This window comes from Biomphalaria glabrata, chromosome 14 (assembly GCF_947242115.1).
Source record: "Biomphalaria glabrata chromosome 14, xgBioGlab47.1, whole genome shotgun sequence".
NCBI classification, from domain to species: domain Eukaryota; kingdom Metazoa; phylum Mollusca; class Gastropoda; family Planorbidae; genus Biomphalaria; species Biomphalaria glabrata.
In genome coordinates, this window is record NC_074724.1 from 16,555,767 (window position 1) to 16,574,272 (window position 18,506).

Here is an 18,506-nt window from a genome sequence, read left to right on the forward strand (position 1 = left end):
AAAAAATAAAATAACCCGAAAATATGATGCATTAAAAAAAAAATTCTAAGAAATTTGCTTGTGCTACTGTGCATGACTTACATATTAGGTTTCATCAAGTGGCTTGTGCTACCCTGCAGTAAATCTATATTAGTTCTGAAGTAACTCAATATTAACTCTGCAGTAACTCTATATTAAATCTGCAGTAACTCTATATTATTAACTCTGCAGTAACTCTATATTAACTCTATATTATTTCTGCAGTAACTCAACACTCTGCAGTAACTCTCTATTAAATCTACAGTAACTCTATTTTACTTTTGCAGTAACTCTATATTAACTCCGAGTGATTGTAAAGCTTCCAAAAAAGGGTAACTTGGCAGACTGCAACAACTGGAGGGGCATTACTCTCCTCTCTGTACCGGGCAAAGTTTTCAGTACTGTTTTGTTGAGACGGCTTCAACAGTCTGTAGATGAAAGGCTCAGAGAAGAACAAGCATTTTCCGAAGAGGCAGATCATGTACAGAGCAAATTTTCATTCTGCGAAATATCATAGAACGAAGTCTTGAGTACCAACAATTTCTAACGATCAGTTTCGTGGACTTCAAAAAAGCGTTCGATAGTGTCCACCGAGAATCACTATGGAAAATAGTTAGAGAATACGGTATCCCAGAAAAATTCGTCCAGATCCTAAGACACCTTTACAGTCAGTCTAGTTGCTGCATTAAAACAGAAGAGGGAACAACAGAGTTTTTTACAATCGAGACAGGGGTGAGACAGGGGTGCATCGTATATCCCTTTCCTATCCTTCTAGCCATCGACTACATAATAAGGAGAGCAATGAACCAGACTGCCTTTGGTATTCCATGGCATGAACAACTCCGATTGACGGACTTGAACTTTGCTGATGATGTTGCACTACTCGGGGCTACACATAAATGCATTCAAGAAATGACGGAGAGCCTAGACAGAGAGGCAACCAAAATTGGCCTACGCATAAACTTGGATAAGACTAAAATTATGCGAGTGGGATATACGGCAAAGGGTGTCCCCGTCAGACTTGGCGAGTCAAAGCTTGAAGAGCTGGACAAGTTTACGTACCTTGGCAGCATCATAACAAATGCTAGAGATGCTAACCATGATGTAGCGTGCCGAATAGGAAAGGCAGGGAGCATTTTACAAAGGCTGCAGCCTATTCGGACTAGCCAAGCCATTGGACTTGAGACAAAAATACACCTCTCAACACAATCGTCATTCCAACTGCTACATATGCATCTGAGACGTGTAAGTCATCTGTCAAAATTGAGAAAAGACTAAATGTGGCTCAACAGAGATGGCTGAGACGGATTTTGGGAGTCAGTTACACAGATCGGGTCTCAAACAAGGAAATCCTATGCCGAACTGGAAGTCGAACACTTAGTGAGGTTGTGACTGAGCGTCGCATGAGGTTTGCGGGACATGTTCTACGTCAAAATGAATTTCGCACACCAAGAGTTGCGATAGCATGGAAACAAAACGAGGAAAGCGCAAACAGGGACGTCCTCGTATTACTTGGCGACACACCTTCATGGAGGACCTCAGAACAGTGGAAACCAGGTGGGAGGAGGCTTTAGACATTGCCAGTGAAAGATCTTTATGGAGACAGCTTGCCGCCCATTGCGCCGAGCGGCAAGGGAGGACCTAAGTCTAAGTCTAAGGAACTTTATATTAACTCTGCAGTAAATCTATATTAACTCTGAAGTAACTCTATATTATTAACTCTGCAGTAACTATATATTAACTCTATATTAACTCTGCAGTAACTCTATATTAACTCTGCAGTAACTTTATATTATTAACTCTTCAATAACTCAATATTAACTCTGCAGTAACTCTATATTAACTCATGTTTGTCGGTTATATGACAATCACATGGCTCAAGAAAAACTGGCACTCCCCATATGCGTTATTAAACATAATCGAACGGAACCTCACATCAGTGATCAAGGATACTAACCGATGAGAAAACATAACCCTAAAAGGCACTACGTGGAGTTTTATACTGTGCGTTTCATACCATTGTGATCTTAGCGAAGTCCGCGGCAGCAGCGTGCACCATAGATAATGAACCGTGTACTCTCGCGAGTGTACGATCCCTAGCAGACACCCGTTTGTCGGCACATTGGTTAGACAGTTGGGACGCTTCCTATAAGAGCCGAGAGCAACACTGGCAGTTGAGTAGACCAGACCGAAATGACGCGTTATGGGATTTCTGCCGTGCGGAACAGTCCGAGCCCAGTTCCGAGTAGGACACTGTCCAAAAGGTGAGTACTTTAGACGGTGGAAGGAGAACTACGACACACGGAGCCGCCATGGCGTCGAGGACGACGAAACAGTAAACCACATTCTATATAAAGGTCGCGTTTTGCATGAGGGACGATTGGGACAAGAAATTGAGAGAGAGAGAGAACTGGTCCATGTGCGGCATTAGGTCAGTCCTTGTACAGGGACAAGGAAATGAGAGAGAGAACTGGTCCATGTGTGGCATTACTTTTTGTCCGCTTCCTCTTCCGTGCTCTAATGGAGTAATTCTCAGTATGGTTCGTTACTGATAATATAGATCTATTCTGATCATATGATATTTTATAAGAAAGATATGATAACAAATTAGAAAGTAATTATCTAGTATTAGGTCCAGTACGACCTCTAGACCTGGTGTAGAATCTAGACTAGATTGTCACTAGATCTAGATCTATGTCTTAATTTTACTTAGATCTAATTATTAATAAATAATCTATCTTACCTACCTGCAGAATGAACAATCCAATAATATTTTAAGAATATGAGGATTGAAAACATTTTGAGTTATTTTCAAATTTGAAGTTATTAGGTATTTTATAACACTTTCTTTTCCAGACCAGAAAAATCAAATGTACATAGACCTAGAGCCATAGACAATATATATATTTATGTCTATGTCTAGATCTAAATAAAAAGTGACATGGCGTCTTGTGCTCTTCCGACTGAAGATATATTTAAAAACGAGTGTATTCATGGGCTTATTTTTGCATTTAAGAGTAACTTCTTTATCAGTCATTATTGTAGAACTCCGCTAAAATAAAATAGCTCTACCTTATATTCTATACTAGCCTTACATTACCTGCGGCCTGCGGGTCTAAGTTTGTGTTTACTAATCTAGTAGATTGGATTTAGATGTACGTTAAACTGAGCTAATGATCCTTTCAAGTTTTTTTCTCTTTCGCTACGAAATAAATTAGTTTTGCGAAAATGGGTTTACCCGAAGCCGATAATACATATCTATTAAAAACGAAAAGAGCGATAGATTAATAGTACATTTAAAACGCGTAAACCCGATTTGTTAAATGAATGGGATTATAAAGTCAACAATAAAACGAAATAATTTTTAGTACGCGATTCATAAATGAATATATGCCTCAACACGGCTTTGCAGCTTTCGTAAACTAATGTATAAAAAATGCTTTAGAAAACCAAATTTCAATGTTGATTTGATCAAAATATGAAATAAATGGACTATAAAAAGCATGTTCATGTGTTAAAGTATAAAACTATCTGTGCGAAGATCTAGGAATGGAAAGATTAACATTACGGTATTGTCTAATGAAAGAATGTTAGTCAGGAAATCTGTAGTCGTAGATATAAGGAACTAATTTATGTAAAAAAATGGTTTTGAAACACAAATTTGAAGGTTAATTTAATTATATAATGAAATCAATAAACCTTCTTTAGTATTTTCATGTGTCAAAGTAAAAAACTATCTGCGAAAAGTGTATTACTTAAAATTATATCTATATCTAAATACTTTCGATCTTTTCTCGTGTCAACATTGTAAACAAAGCCTAGATCCATAAATACTATAGCTTTAATAGAGTCGGACAACTTTTTTTTTTGAGGGTCTTAAGTTTGTTTTAGGGCTACAATACATATACTACGGTCTAAGTTAGTACCCAAGGAACATTCCTGCCTAGTTTTATCAAGATTAGTCAAGCGGTTTTGATTTCTATTCGTCACATACATACATACATACATGCATGCATACATACATACATACATACATGCATGCATACATACATACATACATACATACATACATACATACATACATACATACATACATACATACATACATACATACAAACATTCATACATACATACATACATACATACATACATACATACATACATACATACATACATGCATACATACATACATACATACATACATACATACATACATACATACATACATACATACATACATACATACATTCATACATACATACATACATACATACATACATACACACATACGTTTTACTTTAATTTAAGGTATAGATAGATCTACTTTTATATTGTAGATTGAAATCATAAATAGCATGACCGTATAAAAACTAACAAAAATCACTCCTACTCCTGTGACTGTAACTTTGTGTTAATTTTTAAAGACTAAAGCAAAACACTAGGTCAAAGGATGGTTTTGAGGGTAACTCTCAACAGTTAATAAAAAAAAAAGTAGTCCCCAAATTCGATTAACTATGGCGTCACTTCTGTCGGTTTAACTTTTTGCTGCAAAATACCTAACCCAGCAAATACCCTATCCCAAATGTTTCTATATAAAACTGTATACGCCATAGTTTAGTGAGCTAAACATCAGCACTAACTGATTACAATCACAAGTATACAATTAGTGCCCATGTTATTGTAAATGTATTGGTGTCTGACATTTTATCAATAATCTATAAAATATTTCGAAGTTATCCTGACTGACATTTATAATAATAATTACTATGGCTTTTATATAGCGCTACTTTCATGCTTAGAGCGTGCTCAGAGCGCTATGAGGGGTAGGGGTATCTGAGAGAAGGTTTTTCCGTGCTGCCTTTAGGCGCTCATTAAACACAACTCTGCTCGAGTCAGGTTTTCGAGCCACGAGCTCCCTTCATAGGTAGCCAAGCCAAGTTCAAACGGACCAGGCTTCCAAATTTGATCGTGAGATTTCATAAACTGTGGAAGTTTTCGTATCAATTTTCGTACACAGGTTCCTATTACCTCCTAGATGTTTACTATTGGGAGAAATAAACAAGTAGAAACGCGAACGGTAATGTGTACAATGGAATAACGTCTTGCTGTTGTGGAGGGGGAGGGGGGGAGGAGAGTAAAAATGTGACTAATAGTAGTGCACGAAAAAACAAGAGTAATGTTCACACTACTGATGACTGGCTGCGCGATGGACTGTCGTTGAAATGTTTAGAAAATGTATTTTTTCATAAAAATAAAATCACATTCATACTAAAATATAGATAATGAAAGCATGGCTGCCTGGTCGTGCGGTTTGTGCGCTGGACTGTCGTTCGGATTTATCGACCGTCGAGTGTTCAAACCCTGCCCGCTCCAATCCCCCTTTGTCCAGCGGGAGGTTTGGACTAGTAACTAATCTAAGTAATCTACTATGTATATTTATATATGTAAATAGCAGGGCCGAACTTACTCATGGTGAGGCCCTATGCGAAACGGATTTCGCGGGCCAAGTTTGAGTAGGAAAGCGGATAATAAGTGAAATTTAAGAGTTTGTAATAGAAAATAAATTCGTCAATGCATTTTATTCATTCTTTAATACGTACAGAAATACTTTACGAGCCTTGATTGTAGCGAAATCATAGCACTCAAACCACTTTTCCATTTCTGTTTTTTGTGTTATAGCCAGGGCTTGATGAAAGCTTACAGCCTGATCAGTGGGTGGAATTTGCCCTCCCTGGTGGGCCAAAGAGTCTGCGATTGTGTTGCCATGAAAATAAAAGTATGTGAAAATGGGTTAAGATATTCAGTTAACATATTCATACCCTATTTGCTAAAAGGTTTTGTTATTTAATAGAAATGCATTTAGGTACTGTTTTTTTAATTTTATGGTCCTCCGGTTGAGGGAGGGACATTTAAAATACTAAACGGTCTTTGCTATTATCTAAGGAATATTTATGAAAAGGCTTATCAAGATTGATTAAATGGTCTTGATTTTCTTTTTGGACATACATGCTTGCATGCATACACACATACTCCTTATTTTAACAAGGAGCCTGTCTCGTAACCCGTAACTACAGAGCGTGGGTTGAAAAGAAAGCTTGGCTACAACCTTTTAGCTCTCGTAATGCAGCGAACAATGTCGCTCTCAGCCCTCACGTGAAGGCTCTTGGAAACGTTCCGATCTTCTAAAGCAGAAACTAAGACTACCCACCGCATGTGGTTTCAAAGGCCAGACAAGAGAGGTTCAGTTAGTCCAGGGTGTCAAGCCCAATGTGTGGGTGCCTTTCAATATAAGTAAAAATTTGCGCTCAAAAAAGCGTTGTGGCATTTTAAAAGTGACTTTCTGGAGACAGTGACATAGTATTGAACCGCCACGCGTGTTTTCGGACGCTTAAAATAATGTTCCAGACAACCTCTTCAAATACCTTTCAGGTATGAGCGGCAGTGCGTCGACGGTAAAAGCTAGCCAAGGGCCCTAGCTCTTGAAATGTAGCAACGTTTCAACTGGTAAGAGCCCTAATTCTAACATCCAACCAGAACTCGCCAAGTTGGTTAACAAACTAAATATGACTAGTACTAGTCTGAGCAGCGATGGGACAAAATAGCGTCAACATAATAGCGCGGACAAAATGGTGCCGACAAAAAAGCACGAAATTTCACAACGAAATAGCGCAAGGGAAAATAGCGTTGACTTATTTATGATTTGTATAAAATGTAACTCATTTTTGTAAGTGATGGTCTTGGGCAGCAATTTTTGTTGAGGTCTCTATCTTCTTCAATATTCATAGATATAAAAGTATGCCATTGTCGAGTAGTTATCCTAGCTCTGTTTTTTATTTTCTCTATTCGTAGAACTTGTACGGAGCGAGAGTGTCTTGTATTTTTGTTTTGAATTGTTTTTGCTACGTCACAAAGTCCGTTGACATCTATTGCCCTTTCTTTGTCATGAGTAAAAGATACTGTAGCTAACTGTGTAGAATGTCTTTTAATTCATATTTGCACTGTATTATATTCACGTTTCTTTTTTTTCCCACACTCCACGTTAATGAATTACATCAAGAGGTAGCAATTTTTTAAATCAATTTTACGATTTTTTTTATTTCTGTTGTCTTTTTATATTACAATATCCCCAAAAATATACAGTAGTGCAGCACTCTACTTTTACACTCGTGCATAAGTTCCGGAACTGTGGAACTAGCTTACTAGTTCTTAGCCTTGTGACTGCTGTCAAATTACAGTCAATAAAAATCGACCAGTTATTATACTGTTTTAGTTTCCACCCAAAAAAAATTTGCTTGTTCACTGAATCATACAATATTGGTTCCGGAAGTTAAGTGTCGGGACAAGCGAAACTTGCCCTTGTGGAGCATCACCAGAGAATGCTGACCATGTCCTTCAATGGTGCAAACTAAGTCAAGAGACCTGAACAAGACTCAGGCCACAAAGCCTTTCTATAGAACCAAAGCTATTCGGAGAACTGCATGATCTGGAAACCATTGCGCGGTTCATGAGAACAAAGAAGAAGAAGAACACATGTATGTGCATGTGTTTGTGTACAAAAATAGTGCTAACAGCAGCAAATTTTTAAGTGTTGAAATACAGCTTCTGGCACCCATAAGACTCCTGAAGAAGTACTGACTGTAACTTCTTTTTTCTTGGAATTATGTCCCCTGGAGCTGAATCAGCTTCTGCGCTAAATAGTGAGCTGATAGTATTGAAAACTGTTTCATGACGTCTAGAAAATTTTCTTTTATAAATTGCACAATTAAGGAATCTAAATAAGTTTTGTACTTTTAATCATTTCACTAGAAATAGTTTCACCTTTCAGCTAAAGAAAATGACAAAGCCTGTTTTCTTTTGCTTGCTTGTAGAAATGCGAAAGCCTTGTTTGAAAAGATATAACATGCATTTACATTTCACATGCAAAATACCCTTTGCAATTGCAATTATGAAACACATGAAATCTGTTTTCCACTCCTCATTTGAAATATTGGGTAACAAATTAATAGTCAATTTTCTTCAAGTAACATAACAATTTCTTCCTTGATATTTTATATTGTTCTCATTAGCCTTGCCCATGCTAGGTTGGCGGATACATAAACCGAATAAAACTCCAAGGGCCATTTTTCAGAAATATCAAAACAAAAAAATAGTGAAATGAATTTCCTCAGTTTTATAGATATATGAGAAGCTAACTGAACAGTTACTTAGTAATTGCTTACTAAGAAGTCAGACAAAGCTTTCTGCAAAATGTACAACTCAACACTTTAGTATAGTTCGTCCGTCGTGGTTCGATGATAACCACTTTGTCATCCAAGGGGCTAAAGGCTTTGCACAGGGGTTCTATGCCTGCTCGTGTGGCTGGTGAGACCGATGTGAGCCCGGAATAATCTGGGCAGGTTATTCAAGCTGGAGCTAGTGTCATTTGCCTTGCTTTTATTCTCTGGCGTTTTTCTTCTGTCAGCGTTCTTCTCTTTTCATCAGCAACCTGTGCGTTTTCACAGCGCGAGCTCATGATGCTCTGTCATGTGCCTCTGTCTCCTAGGTGGCTGGGTCTATGCTGAATGTCTTCAGAGAAGCTTTGAGGGTGTCCATGAAGAGCTTTCTCTGATCACCTTGCGAGCGCTTTTTTTTTCGCTTAGTTGGCCATGCAAGAGTCGTTTAGAGATGCTGCGGTCTTCCATTCTGCAGACGTGTCCTGCCATTTGCAGCTGGAACTGAATCAGCATTGTGTGGATTGTTTGCAGACCCGCTTCGACTTCAGTACGTGGTATTTTGTCTTGTCATTTGGCATTAAGTATTTTTTTTTAGACATGTCATGTGGAAGTGGTTCAGTTTCAAATTAACTAATAGAGAAAACAATGGGATAACATACTGATTTGATGGTGGCCTATTCAACCCGAGGCGACTTAAAGAAAAATAAAAAAAGAAAGCAGCAGTAATCAGGGATTTGCTATTTGCTGACGACTGTGGCCTAAATGCCTGTTCTGAAAAGGGTCTGCAGAGCATCGTCAGTGACTTCTCAAGAGCATGCTCAGACTTAAGTCTATATTTACCTGCTCCTGGAAAAGCCTACTCGGATCTAAGCATCAAGATAAATAGACATGATATAAAAGCAATGGACAGATTCGCATATCTTGGCAGCACACTCTCTAGAAACGAAAAGATTGATAATAAAATCGACCTACCTGCGTATCGCCAAGGCCAGTGCATATTATGGCAGACTGTCTAAAAACGTCAAGAACATATCACCACAAATACAAAGCTAGGGATCTATCGAGCTGTCATCCTCCCTGCATTGCTCCATGCCTCAGAAACGTGGACAATGTACAGAAAAGATGCAAAGAAACTAAACACCTTAGTGTAGTACCCTAAAACGCATCAAAACGTTGATTTTTTTTTTTTTTTGCATAGAATAAGAAATAAAAAAAAAATTGAAGCAGTGTTTTTGGGTCTATTTGTAAAGGTATAACGTAAAGCACGAAAAAACAAGGTTACAAAAGACAGTTTGTGTGGCAACACAAACTCAAAATCGGCCCCCGAGGTGGTCCACCCAGGCAGGCTTCAATATTTTCAGAAAGAACATTCAAATGAAATTATATCAAAGACAAATGAAAGATAAGAATGGAGAAAGAAGGTTAACAGATCTTGTGTATTGCCCCAACGGTCCCGAAGATCAAAGGATAGGGGAAAGAGAATATAAAGTTCCCCTTTTAGACCTTGTGGTCTATAGGGCAGATGATGCAAAGTTCATCTGTTTTTGTGGCCTACGGTTAACGAGGGTGTCATGTAGCCAGCACAACGACTAACCGCCTTTACTTTTCCCCAACTAACGTCAGGTACAAATAAGAGCTGAGTGGACTCAGAGGCGCCCAAAGATTCCAAAGTTGAAAATCCCAGTCTTCACAAGGGTTCGAGCCCGAGACCCCCGGTTCGGAAGCCAAGCGCTGGCATAACTGATTATAATTGATCTCATTGTTTTAAAAAGGCTCAATCTCTTATTCAAATCCGAAAAAAAAATAATAATAAAAGCCTCGATCATATAAACATTTAGGAAGATAAAGTTTTCAAGATTACTATTCGTTTTAAATTAGGTAACTTATATGCATACTAATTAGCTTTTTCTCTTTAAAAAACTGCAAGCATAACTGATTTAAAAAATTAGAATTTCGCTTTCAAGAAAAAAAGAAGTAGCCGTTGCATCAGAACTTTGAATGGTCTAAAATATTGTGATGTCGGATTTTCAATATCTTTTCTAGTTTACGAGATCTAAACGGGACGGACGGACAGACATTTCACACGAAACTAATAGCGTCTTTTCCCCCTTCGGGGGCCGCTAAAAAGAAGTCTTAGGAAAACGAAAAACTAATACTTTAAAAATACAGAATTTGTGACATTTGTCTATTATGCTTTCTAATTATACTTTTGCCTTTTTGTGAAATACTGAAATAAACAACAACAAAGGTTTGATATAGCATGCGTTGTTTTTTTTGCGAATTGTGGAGGTCAGGTTGCAAATCGAAAAAAATATAAATATAGCGCCACATCATGGCTAGATCATAGACACACACACACACTAATATATAAATATATACACATATATAGACTGGACGATAAAGTAAAACTTATTATTGGAAACATTTAGGAAAAGAAAAGTTTGTATTAGTTATACAGCAGTTATGAGCAGTTTAAAATTAAAAGTATTTATAGTTTGTTTGTTTTTTCAGCGATAACCTATATAATTGATAGAACCCCTTCTGTATTATTATATCTCTAATCGTGCCTACGAAATCTATGTCAGGCACCTAGGAGACAGAGGCACATGACAGAGCATCATGGCGTTGCTCTGCGAAAACATGCGCACAGGTAGCTGAGGAAAAAAAACAACGCTGGCAGAAGAAAAACGCCAGAAAAGAAAAGCAAGACAAACGACACTAGCTCCAGCTGGAATAACCTGCCCAGTGTGCGGCCGAACATTCTGGGCTCACATAGGTCTCACCAGCCACATGAGGAGGCATAAAACCCCAGTTCATGTGTGAGCTCTCCAACTTTTCCTTCGTCTCTTAGTGATCTCACATTCCATGTTCCTATGATGATTTTATTTCTGGTATTTATTTTAGTTTTGCATGGACTAGTAGTATACTTCTCACCCCTAGTTAGTTAGACCTAGTTATTACAAATATTATTCATATTTATTAGATTTAGATCTATCAATATTAAATTAGTCAGTCACAGTGATACTAAATTATTTTTTTTTAATGAAACTGAAAGTTACTGTGTATAATATTCAATTTTTTTTCAACCTTTAGAATTTATCCTTGGCCTATCTTACTACGAACATTAGAGCACGTTCTGCTCATTTTCTTTGACTTTTTCGACTAAAAACTTATTCTGAAAATTTGAATCGATAAGACGACCGCCCTACATTAATAAAGAAGCCCTGTCAACAAACATAGATCCACATCACAAACCTATGTATATTTGCCTATGTCTATGATTATGAAACAAAGGCAAAATATTGGGAATATGGCAGTTTTGTACTTTTCAAAATCATAATTACATATTGGCTGAAATGTTAGTCCTAGATATAGTACATAAAACCATAGACTATATATTACATGGACTGCCAATACTAAGGTAACTAAGAATAAGTTCCATTCACCGAGGCGTCCTTGGTTGCAAGGTAAATTGACTTCCGGTAGAATTTTTTAACTATATAAAGAAACCATACCCGAAGATTTTTATCACCAATTTACAGCAGATCATAAATGGAAACTTAAATGTCATATACGATGTTACAGAGGTAAGTGTGCACAAATCAATTTGTGACTTAGATCTATGACTATAAAGCTTTGTAACTGGTTTTCTTAGCCAATATAGACTAATTAGCCAAGCCTGTATTTCGTGTATTCTTGTTTACGACATTAATTGTCTGCTGATTGGTGCTGCCAGTTTGGATTATTTGTTTTTCTTTTTTTTTTCATCACATTTGATAATTATTATTATTTTTATTTTTACAATGTATATTTTAAATGTGATAAGCGATTACTGAAAGAGTCAATACATTTTTGAAAGTGTCATTTATTAACTTTGTATATAGTGTGTGATATAGGCCTAAGTTAAGTCTGTGAATGAGTCAGTCTAAATAAATTAACAATATATAGTCAGTCAATAAGCCTACAATCTTACATCTTTACCAACTTTTGTTCAGATCTACAATATTTTTTTATTCAATTTGATTTTAATTTCAAGATAATGTGCATTTTTATCTATAGTATTGTAAAATCAACCATAAAAAAAAAATAATATCAATGAAATATGTATGACTAACTGAAAAATCTGCATAATTTTTTTTTCAAAAATTAATTAGAATCTCAAATAACATCAAATTCTTGTAAAAGCTATGAAAAGATCTGATATTGTTTCGAATATTTCTTCTCCCAATAAAATTTTAGAATCATTAAGCTCTACTTCAATAGAAAGTGATTGTACACATAAACATGTAGACTTTCACCCAGATGTAGTGAACTATGGCTATAAACTTTATCTACAAATACGACCGTACACACAACACACTACTATATATATATATATATAAATTAAAGAACACTATTTATGTAAATAATTAAGTTGGTAAAATAATTATTTGCTTTTATAAAAATCTGGCTATGCCTATAGTACTCTTAACAAAATTATGACTAAAAATATTATGAACGTCGAGTTGCTAGATTCATCTTTGTGTGTCTGATAAACCCAGAGAATCAAGATATAGAATCTATATAGGCCCCCTATTATATAGAATTTAGCTCTAGTCGACTCTAGACTAGATCTAGGATAAATCTCAAGTCTAGATGATCACGACATGACCAACATGATGATTAATCATTAATCTGACTTACTGACTTGTTAACTTAAACTTCGTCTTACTCTTAGATCTAGCTTCTTCATATGTGAACCATGAATGAATGGAAGTAGGGAAGTGTTTAGCTTACAGTGTCACAGATCGTTCTTTAAACTATTTGAAGATCTACTTTATCTTTACTAACGACTCTAATCTAGATCTATATCTAGTTTATATCTATATATAATATATAAATATTATAATAGCCCTAGACTCTTATACTTATAAGATCTAGAATTAGAATCTGTATCTAGATCTATTCTTATACACTGCTAATACACTACAGATTTAATGTTTCTCATGAGCAATACTACTGTCTACAGCCATTGCCCATTAACATAGGCCCTACTCATGTACTGGATCTAGCTCTTTTGATCACAACTCATATCTTGCCTAGATATAAACAACTGTACTAGATTGAACTAGACATTCTAATTGGTTCTATTTTCTTTTTTCATTATTCTCACACATTCCAGTAGGTACCAAATTGTGCTATTTATTCACTGTAGATCTAGATCTTAACTTTTCTCTTAACTACCAAAGAAGTACACAAAGGATGTTGAATGGTACCCAAAAGGGATCTAGTTGCTACCATTCAATGTGTGGATTCAAGTATTTATCCAGATACGGCCACAATATGTTCTTATTGTTTTCAAAGGAGTTTGCACACAGTGCCAGAAGCTGTATAAATAAATTTAACAGTAAGTTTTTAAATAATTAATAATTTATTTTTAAACGTAATGTAAGTCTATTTTAATTTTAAAAATCCATGTGCTATTTTTTTAAAGCTAATTTTCTAGGTGAATATTTACACAATATTGTTGATATGTTGTAAATAAAACATATTATATTCCCTCCAGCCTGTGCAGGGTATTTTTAAAGTGATAATTGGCTCATGCAGGCCAATACCACTCTTTTGTTATATAAGGTGTTTTCCTTCAAATTATTCTTTCCTGCATAAGAATTAAATATATTATGAAACTATTCTCAATTAGAAGTACGGATTAACCAGTTATCTTGGTGGAAAAGGATGTCAGATGAGTTGAGAAAATGCTTAAAGAAAGTCTTTACATAATTCTTTGAAATAAGTCACTATAAATATTTTGGAGATTTTAAAAATTTAATTAGAATGTTATTATTGCTCACATTAAAAGCAATTGTTCTTTTCTTTTCTGCAGATGTATATTTCAAGAAGAAATGATGCTATTTTATTCCTTAGAGTTTATCAATAGGATGGATGCCACAAAACTCACTTGTTATGCCAGAAACTCTTCCTACAAAACTTCCAGTAAGTAAAACAAAAGTAAGGTTTCCCTTTCAGACCTAGTGATCGATAGGGCAGATGATGTAAAGATCATCTGTTTCTGACCATTCTGTTGCCTACAGTTAACGAGGGTGTCATGTGGCCAGCACAATGACCAACCGCCTTTACTTTCCCCAACTAATGTCAGGTACTCATTTGAGCTGAGTGGACTCAGACTCAAATTAAAAATTCCAGTCTTTACCAGGATTTGAACCCCGGTTCAGAAGCCAAGCACTTTACCACTAAGCCACCAGGCCTCCTTCCAGTAAGTAGGGCAGCTTAAAATTTAATACTTTTATGTTAGTGCAAAAAAAAATAAAAGCAGTCTTCGAATTCTCATTTTAAATTTGCAAAGATATGTTTATAATTTCATGTATGCAGTAAAAAAACACTCAGTACAATATTCAATGACCCTCTTTATTTGGGTTACATCAGCATGCTTGTGCAGAAAATTTCCTGAATTTAAAAAAAAAATCTCTTCCCTTCACTTTCAAGTGCATTTAATGATTCATTAAATTTTCATAATATTACTAAATATTGTTTTTATTATACTAATCCTTTTTTTGTAATTTTTTTGTGTCATAATATGTTCCCATAGCATTTTTTATGTTAAACCTCTAATATACTTTACTATACTCCTAATATACTTTTTAAGGAACTGTTTTGTTAGATGTTTTCAGAATTGATTTTATCCATAAAGGACTTGAACGTATGGAAGTTTGGTACTATATGAAACTAATATTGAATTGGTGACTTGTTATGAATTTAATGTATGTTGTTTCTATTACATCAACAGTACAAGAATTTGTCCAGTGCCTGTGATCCTCTGAGTTGAAGGAGAATGTGCTCCATAATACCTACTAGGAGCTTGCTGATAGCTGGAAGTTCATGAATACTATGTTGTCCTTGATTTGATGATTCTGAAAACTACCATTTCTGAAGAGTTGAGCATTATTTCTATAATTTAAAAAAATCTTTTCAGGAAATATTGTGTTTATAATATTAAGAAAGTGAAGATAATATTCTTCTTACTAATATTATTGACTTATTAAAATAGAAAGCACATCATTACCAATATTCACTTGTCAATAAATGCATTATTCAATTTTTAGTTACATGTTCAGACTATTAAATTCTATTATTTAAATTATAGCAACTTTCTCTTTCAGTCAAGCTTAAGATACATGCATGTAAAAAGTCTATAATAATAAGTTAATGTTGATTTCAGACACTTACAAGTTTAATCATCTATACTTCACAAAAAAAAGTTTGAATGGTTTTCATTTGTTTGTACATCAAATATGTATTAATATAATTATCATTTTTAAATGAAACATTAAATACTGAAGATGACCATTTCAATTTCTGATGTAGGCCTATTCTCGCTTCATAAAACAAACAGAATATTATATGAAATTTCATCCCTTCGTTGTAACAGTAACAGGCTTCATAAAAATATGGAGTGATGACTGGGTTGACTATACATTTTTGTACAAATAATGCATCAATGAATGTAGCTTATAGCCTACTGTTCTTTTCCTCATCTAGAAATGTGTGGACTGATAATTTGCTGTTGCATTTTGTTTTCATAAGTCAATGACACATGATAATCTAAATGACAAAGATCTTCTACTCATTACAATAGCACATTTCCATGCTGTTTGTCTAAGTGGAAGCAGATAAAATGTGTTCCTCTATTTGCTGTACAATCTCAAAATTCATGAGCAGCTGAGAAAAAAAAGAAAAGAAATTCAAAGTAGTTTAGACATGTTATAAATATATATATATTTGCTAATAACAAATGTAAGACTACTTTATGTTACAACAATGGACATCATCTTTAAAACTGATTTCAATGCAATCACAAGAAATATTTTTTTCTCTACAATTAGGCCTGCTTTACTGATTTTTTTATGTAAATAAATTTTATGCTTAGGATTAAATATAACATGTTCTTAAGGTGATTTTTTACCTATTATTTCACAATGACAAGTAATTTAAAGTGATACATGTATCTTTTTAAAATTTACAACACACAATGTTATTGGAGAAAGTAAAAAAAAATCTCACTTGTAGTAGATCCCCTTCAATTTTAAAGTTAGTGACAATCAAATCATGTTTTTGGAAGTAGTATGCTCCATTAGTAGATTTTAAAAAATGCATTATAAAAAGTTTTCGCTTTAAATAAAAATAAAATTTCTCTTGGGTGACTTGAGTAGAAAGTAATAGAAATATGAACTTCATTTAGCAATATGCTAACACTAAGCAGAAGTGGTTTTTACTAGTGAAAATTGTCTGTCCAAAAAAGCTATTGAAACTACTGTCTGCTTCACATGATAGGAACTGTAAAGTTTGACAGTTCTTCCTCTAAGACTTAGGTACCGGTATTATCTATCAAGAGCAGGGTAAAAGAAGGATGAGTTTTGGCCATCAACACTTTTTGTCTGTACTCCCATAGCGCCTTGGAAGATGGAGTATATGTCCACAGTAGATCGGATGGAAGGCTTCTTAAAATGGCTTGACCAAAACGAGGAGACGACATATCCTGATTAGGGAACTGATGTTTGACGACGATGCGGCTCTCACTACCGTTCGCAGTCATGATTACAAAGGCTAGTCATTACTTCGACAGCTGCAGGTCACTAGTTCGGTCTTACAATAACTCTCACCAAGACATAAAAAAGGGCATAAAAAGTCAACATCATCAAACTCCATTTGAGTGAGGGCTTGAGAGGCTCAAATCTTCTCTTGCAAAAGCCCTGGACAGAAACCCTGCTGTATTGCGTAGTGCATACATGTCGCCATACAGATCGAGAATTTTTTGGTTTCTCTGACCTGTTGAGACTGAGATCAGCAAGTATGGGGCAGTCAAACAGAATATGAGGCACGGAGGCACCGTGATTCAAAACTTGGGCATAGCCGTGAGAAACATGAGGCAACAGGACAGTGGCCTGTCCTGCACTGTGTTATAATAACTTGCCATAAAACATCACAGAATGTACTTTTTCTATTTTATCCTCGACATATAGGACAAACATATTTTTCTTACATTTTTCAACTCGGAGAAAACTTTATTTCTAGACTTATTACCTTTACTTTAGGCCTACACATAATATAGGAATTTTTTAAAACTTATAAACAAAATGTCATTTTAGCCTATTATAGTAAGAGCATATAGATCTAAAAGTACCGGGTTATCCTTCTGAATAAGTCTTACTATTTGGTTTATATAAATATATATAGGCTATGCTCTCACAAGAACCTCAATTCAATGTCGTAAACAAGAAAATACACGTAATACAGGCTTGGCTAATTAGTCTAAACTGGCTAAGAAAATCAGTTATAAAACTTTACAGTTATAGTCAGAAATTGATTTGTGCACACTTACCTTTGTAACATCTTCTATAACAGTTCAGTTTCCATTCATGATTTGCTGTAAAAGTGGTGGTATAAAATCTTCGGAAATGGTTTCTTTATATAGTAAAAAAAAATCTACCGGAAGTCAATTTACCTTGCAACCAAGGACGCCTCCGTGAACGGGACTTGTTTATTGAAAAATATAGGCTTAGTGCGTAGAGTTGGCAGTCCATGTAATATATAGTCTATGATAAAACATATTTGACTTCCCCCAAATAAAAATAACTTACTACTTCCAGTCTATATTTATTTATGTCTATGGGCTAGATTTGAAGAAATAGTAAGATGGCGTTCCGACTGTATATTTATTTGAATTTTATTTTTTAAATGTTGTTGCATTTGAGAGTAACGTTGCCAGTCATTATTAAAGAACTCCGCTAAAATGGAAAATAAAATACAAATCAACCGTTCATCGGTGACCGTAGCTTTGCTTTAGATTTTTAAAGATTATAGCAAAACAAGAGCCACAAAATTCCAAGAGCGTAACAAAGGTGGGTTTTGAGGGTAATTTTCTCCACTTAACTAAAAAGAAAAACCAGTCATCCAATTCCACAGTGGCTGTTGCACACCAACCGCAACAAAATAATTATCACAAAAATGTATTTATAATCTCTCTCTCTCTCTCTCTCTCTCTCTCTCTCTGAGTTTGAGTCTGAGTTTTGAGTTAAATTGGAACATCAGCGCACTTTAGGCCATGTCGTATAAGGGTTAGGGTTAGGGGTTAGGGTTTGGGGTTAGGGTTATGTTGACAATTTCATAAGTCAAATCTTCATAGACAACCCCACCTCCCGGACAAAGCCCAGTATTTTCCCAGGATCGACGTTATTGAACAGTGTTTTTATGTTTTGCGCTCTAAAAAATTTTACTCTA

At 35.3% G+C, this 18,506-nt stretch overlaps 1 protein-coding gene and 1 long non-coding RNA gene across 2 annotated transcripts in view; one reads left to right on the forward strand and one right to left on the reverse strand.

Annotated features, from left to right (window-relative positions):
- The window catches only part of LOC106078538 (uncharacterized), a 31,058-nt gene extending 28,077 nt beyond the window's left edge, over nt 1–2,981 (reverse strand). The window contains exon 1 of the mRNA XM_056009845.1: nt 2,766–2,981. Within this exon, the coding sequence (XP_055865820.1) occupies nt 2,766–2,817 (52 nt within the window). The 5' untranslated portion in view covers nt 2,818–2,981. The remainder of the gene's footprint in view (nt 1–2,765) is intronic.
- Nucleotides 2,982–12,789: 9,808 nt separating this feature from the next.
- On the forward strand, nt 12,790–15,330 carry LOC106077604 (uncharacterized). Its single transcript, XR_008774628.1, has 3 exons — nt 12,790–13,617; nt 14,095–14,204; nt 15,016–15,330. It is a non-coding gene; the product is annotated as an uncharacterized LOC106077604 (long non-coding RNA).
- The last annotated feature ends 3,176 nt before the right edge of the window (nt 15,331–18,506 follow it).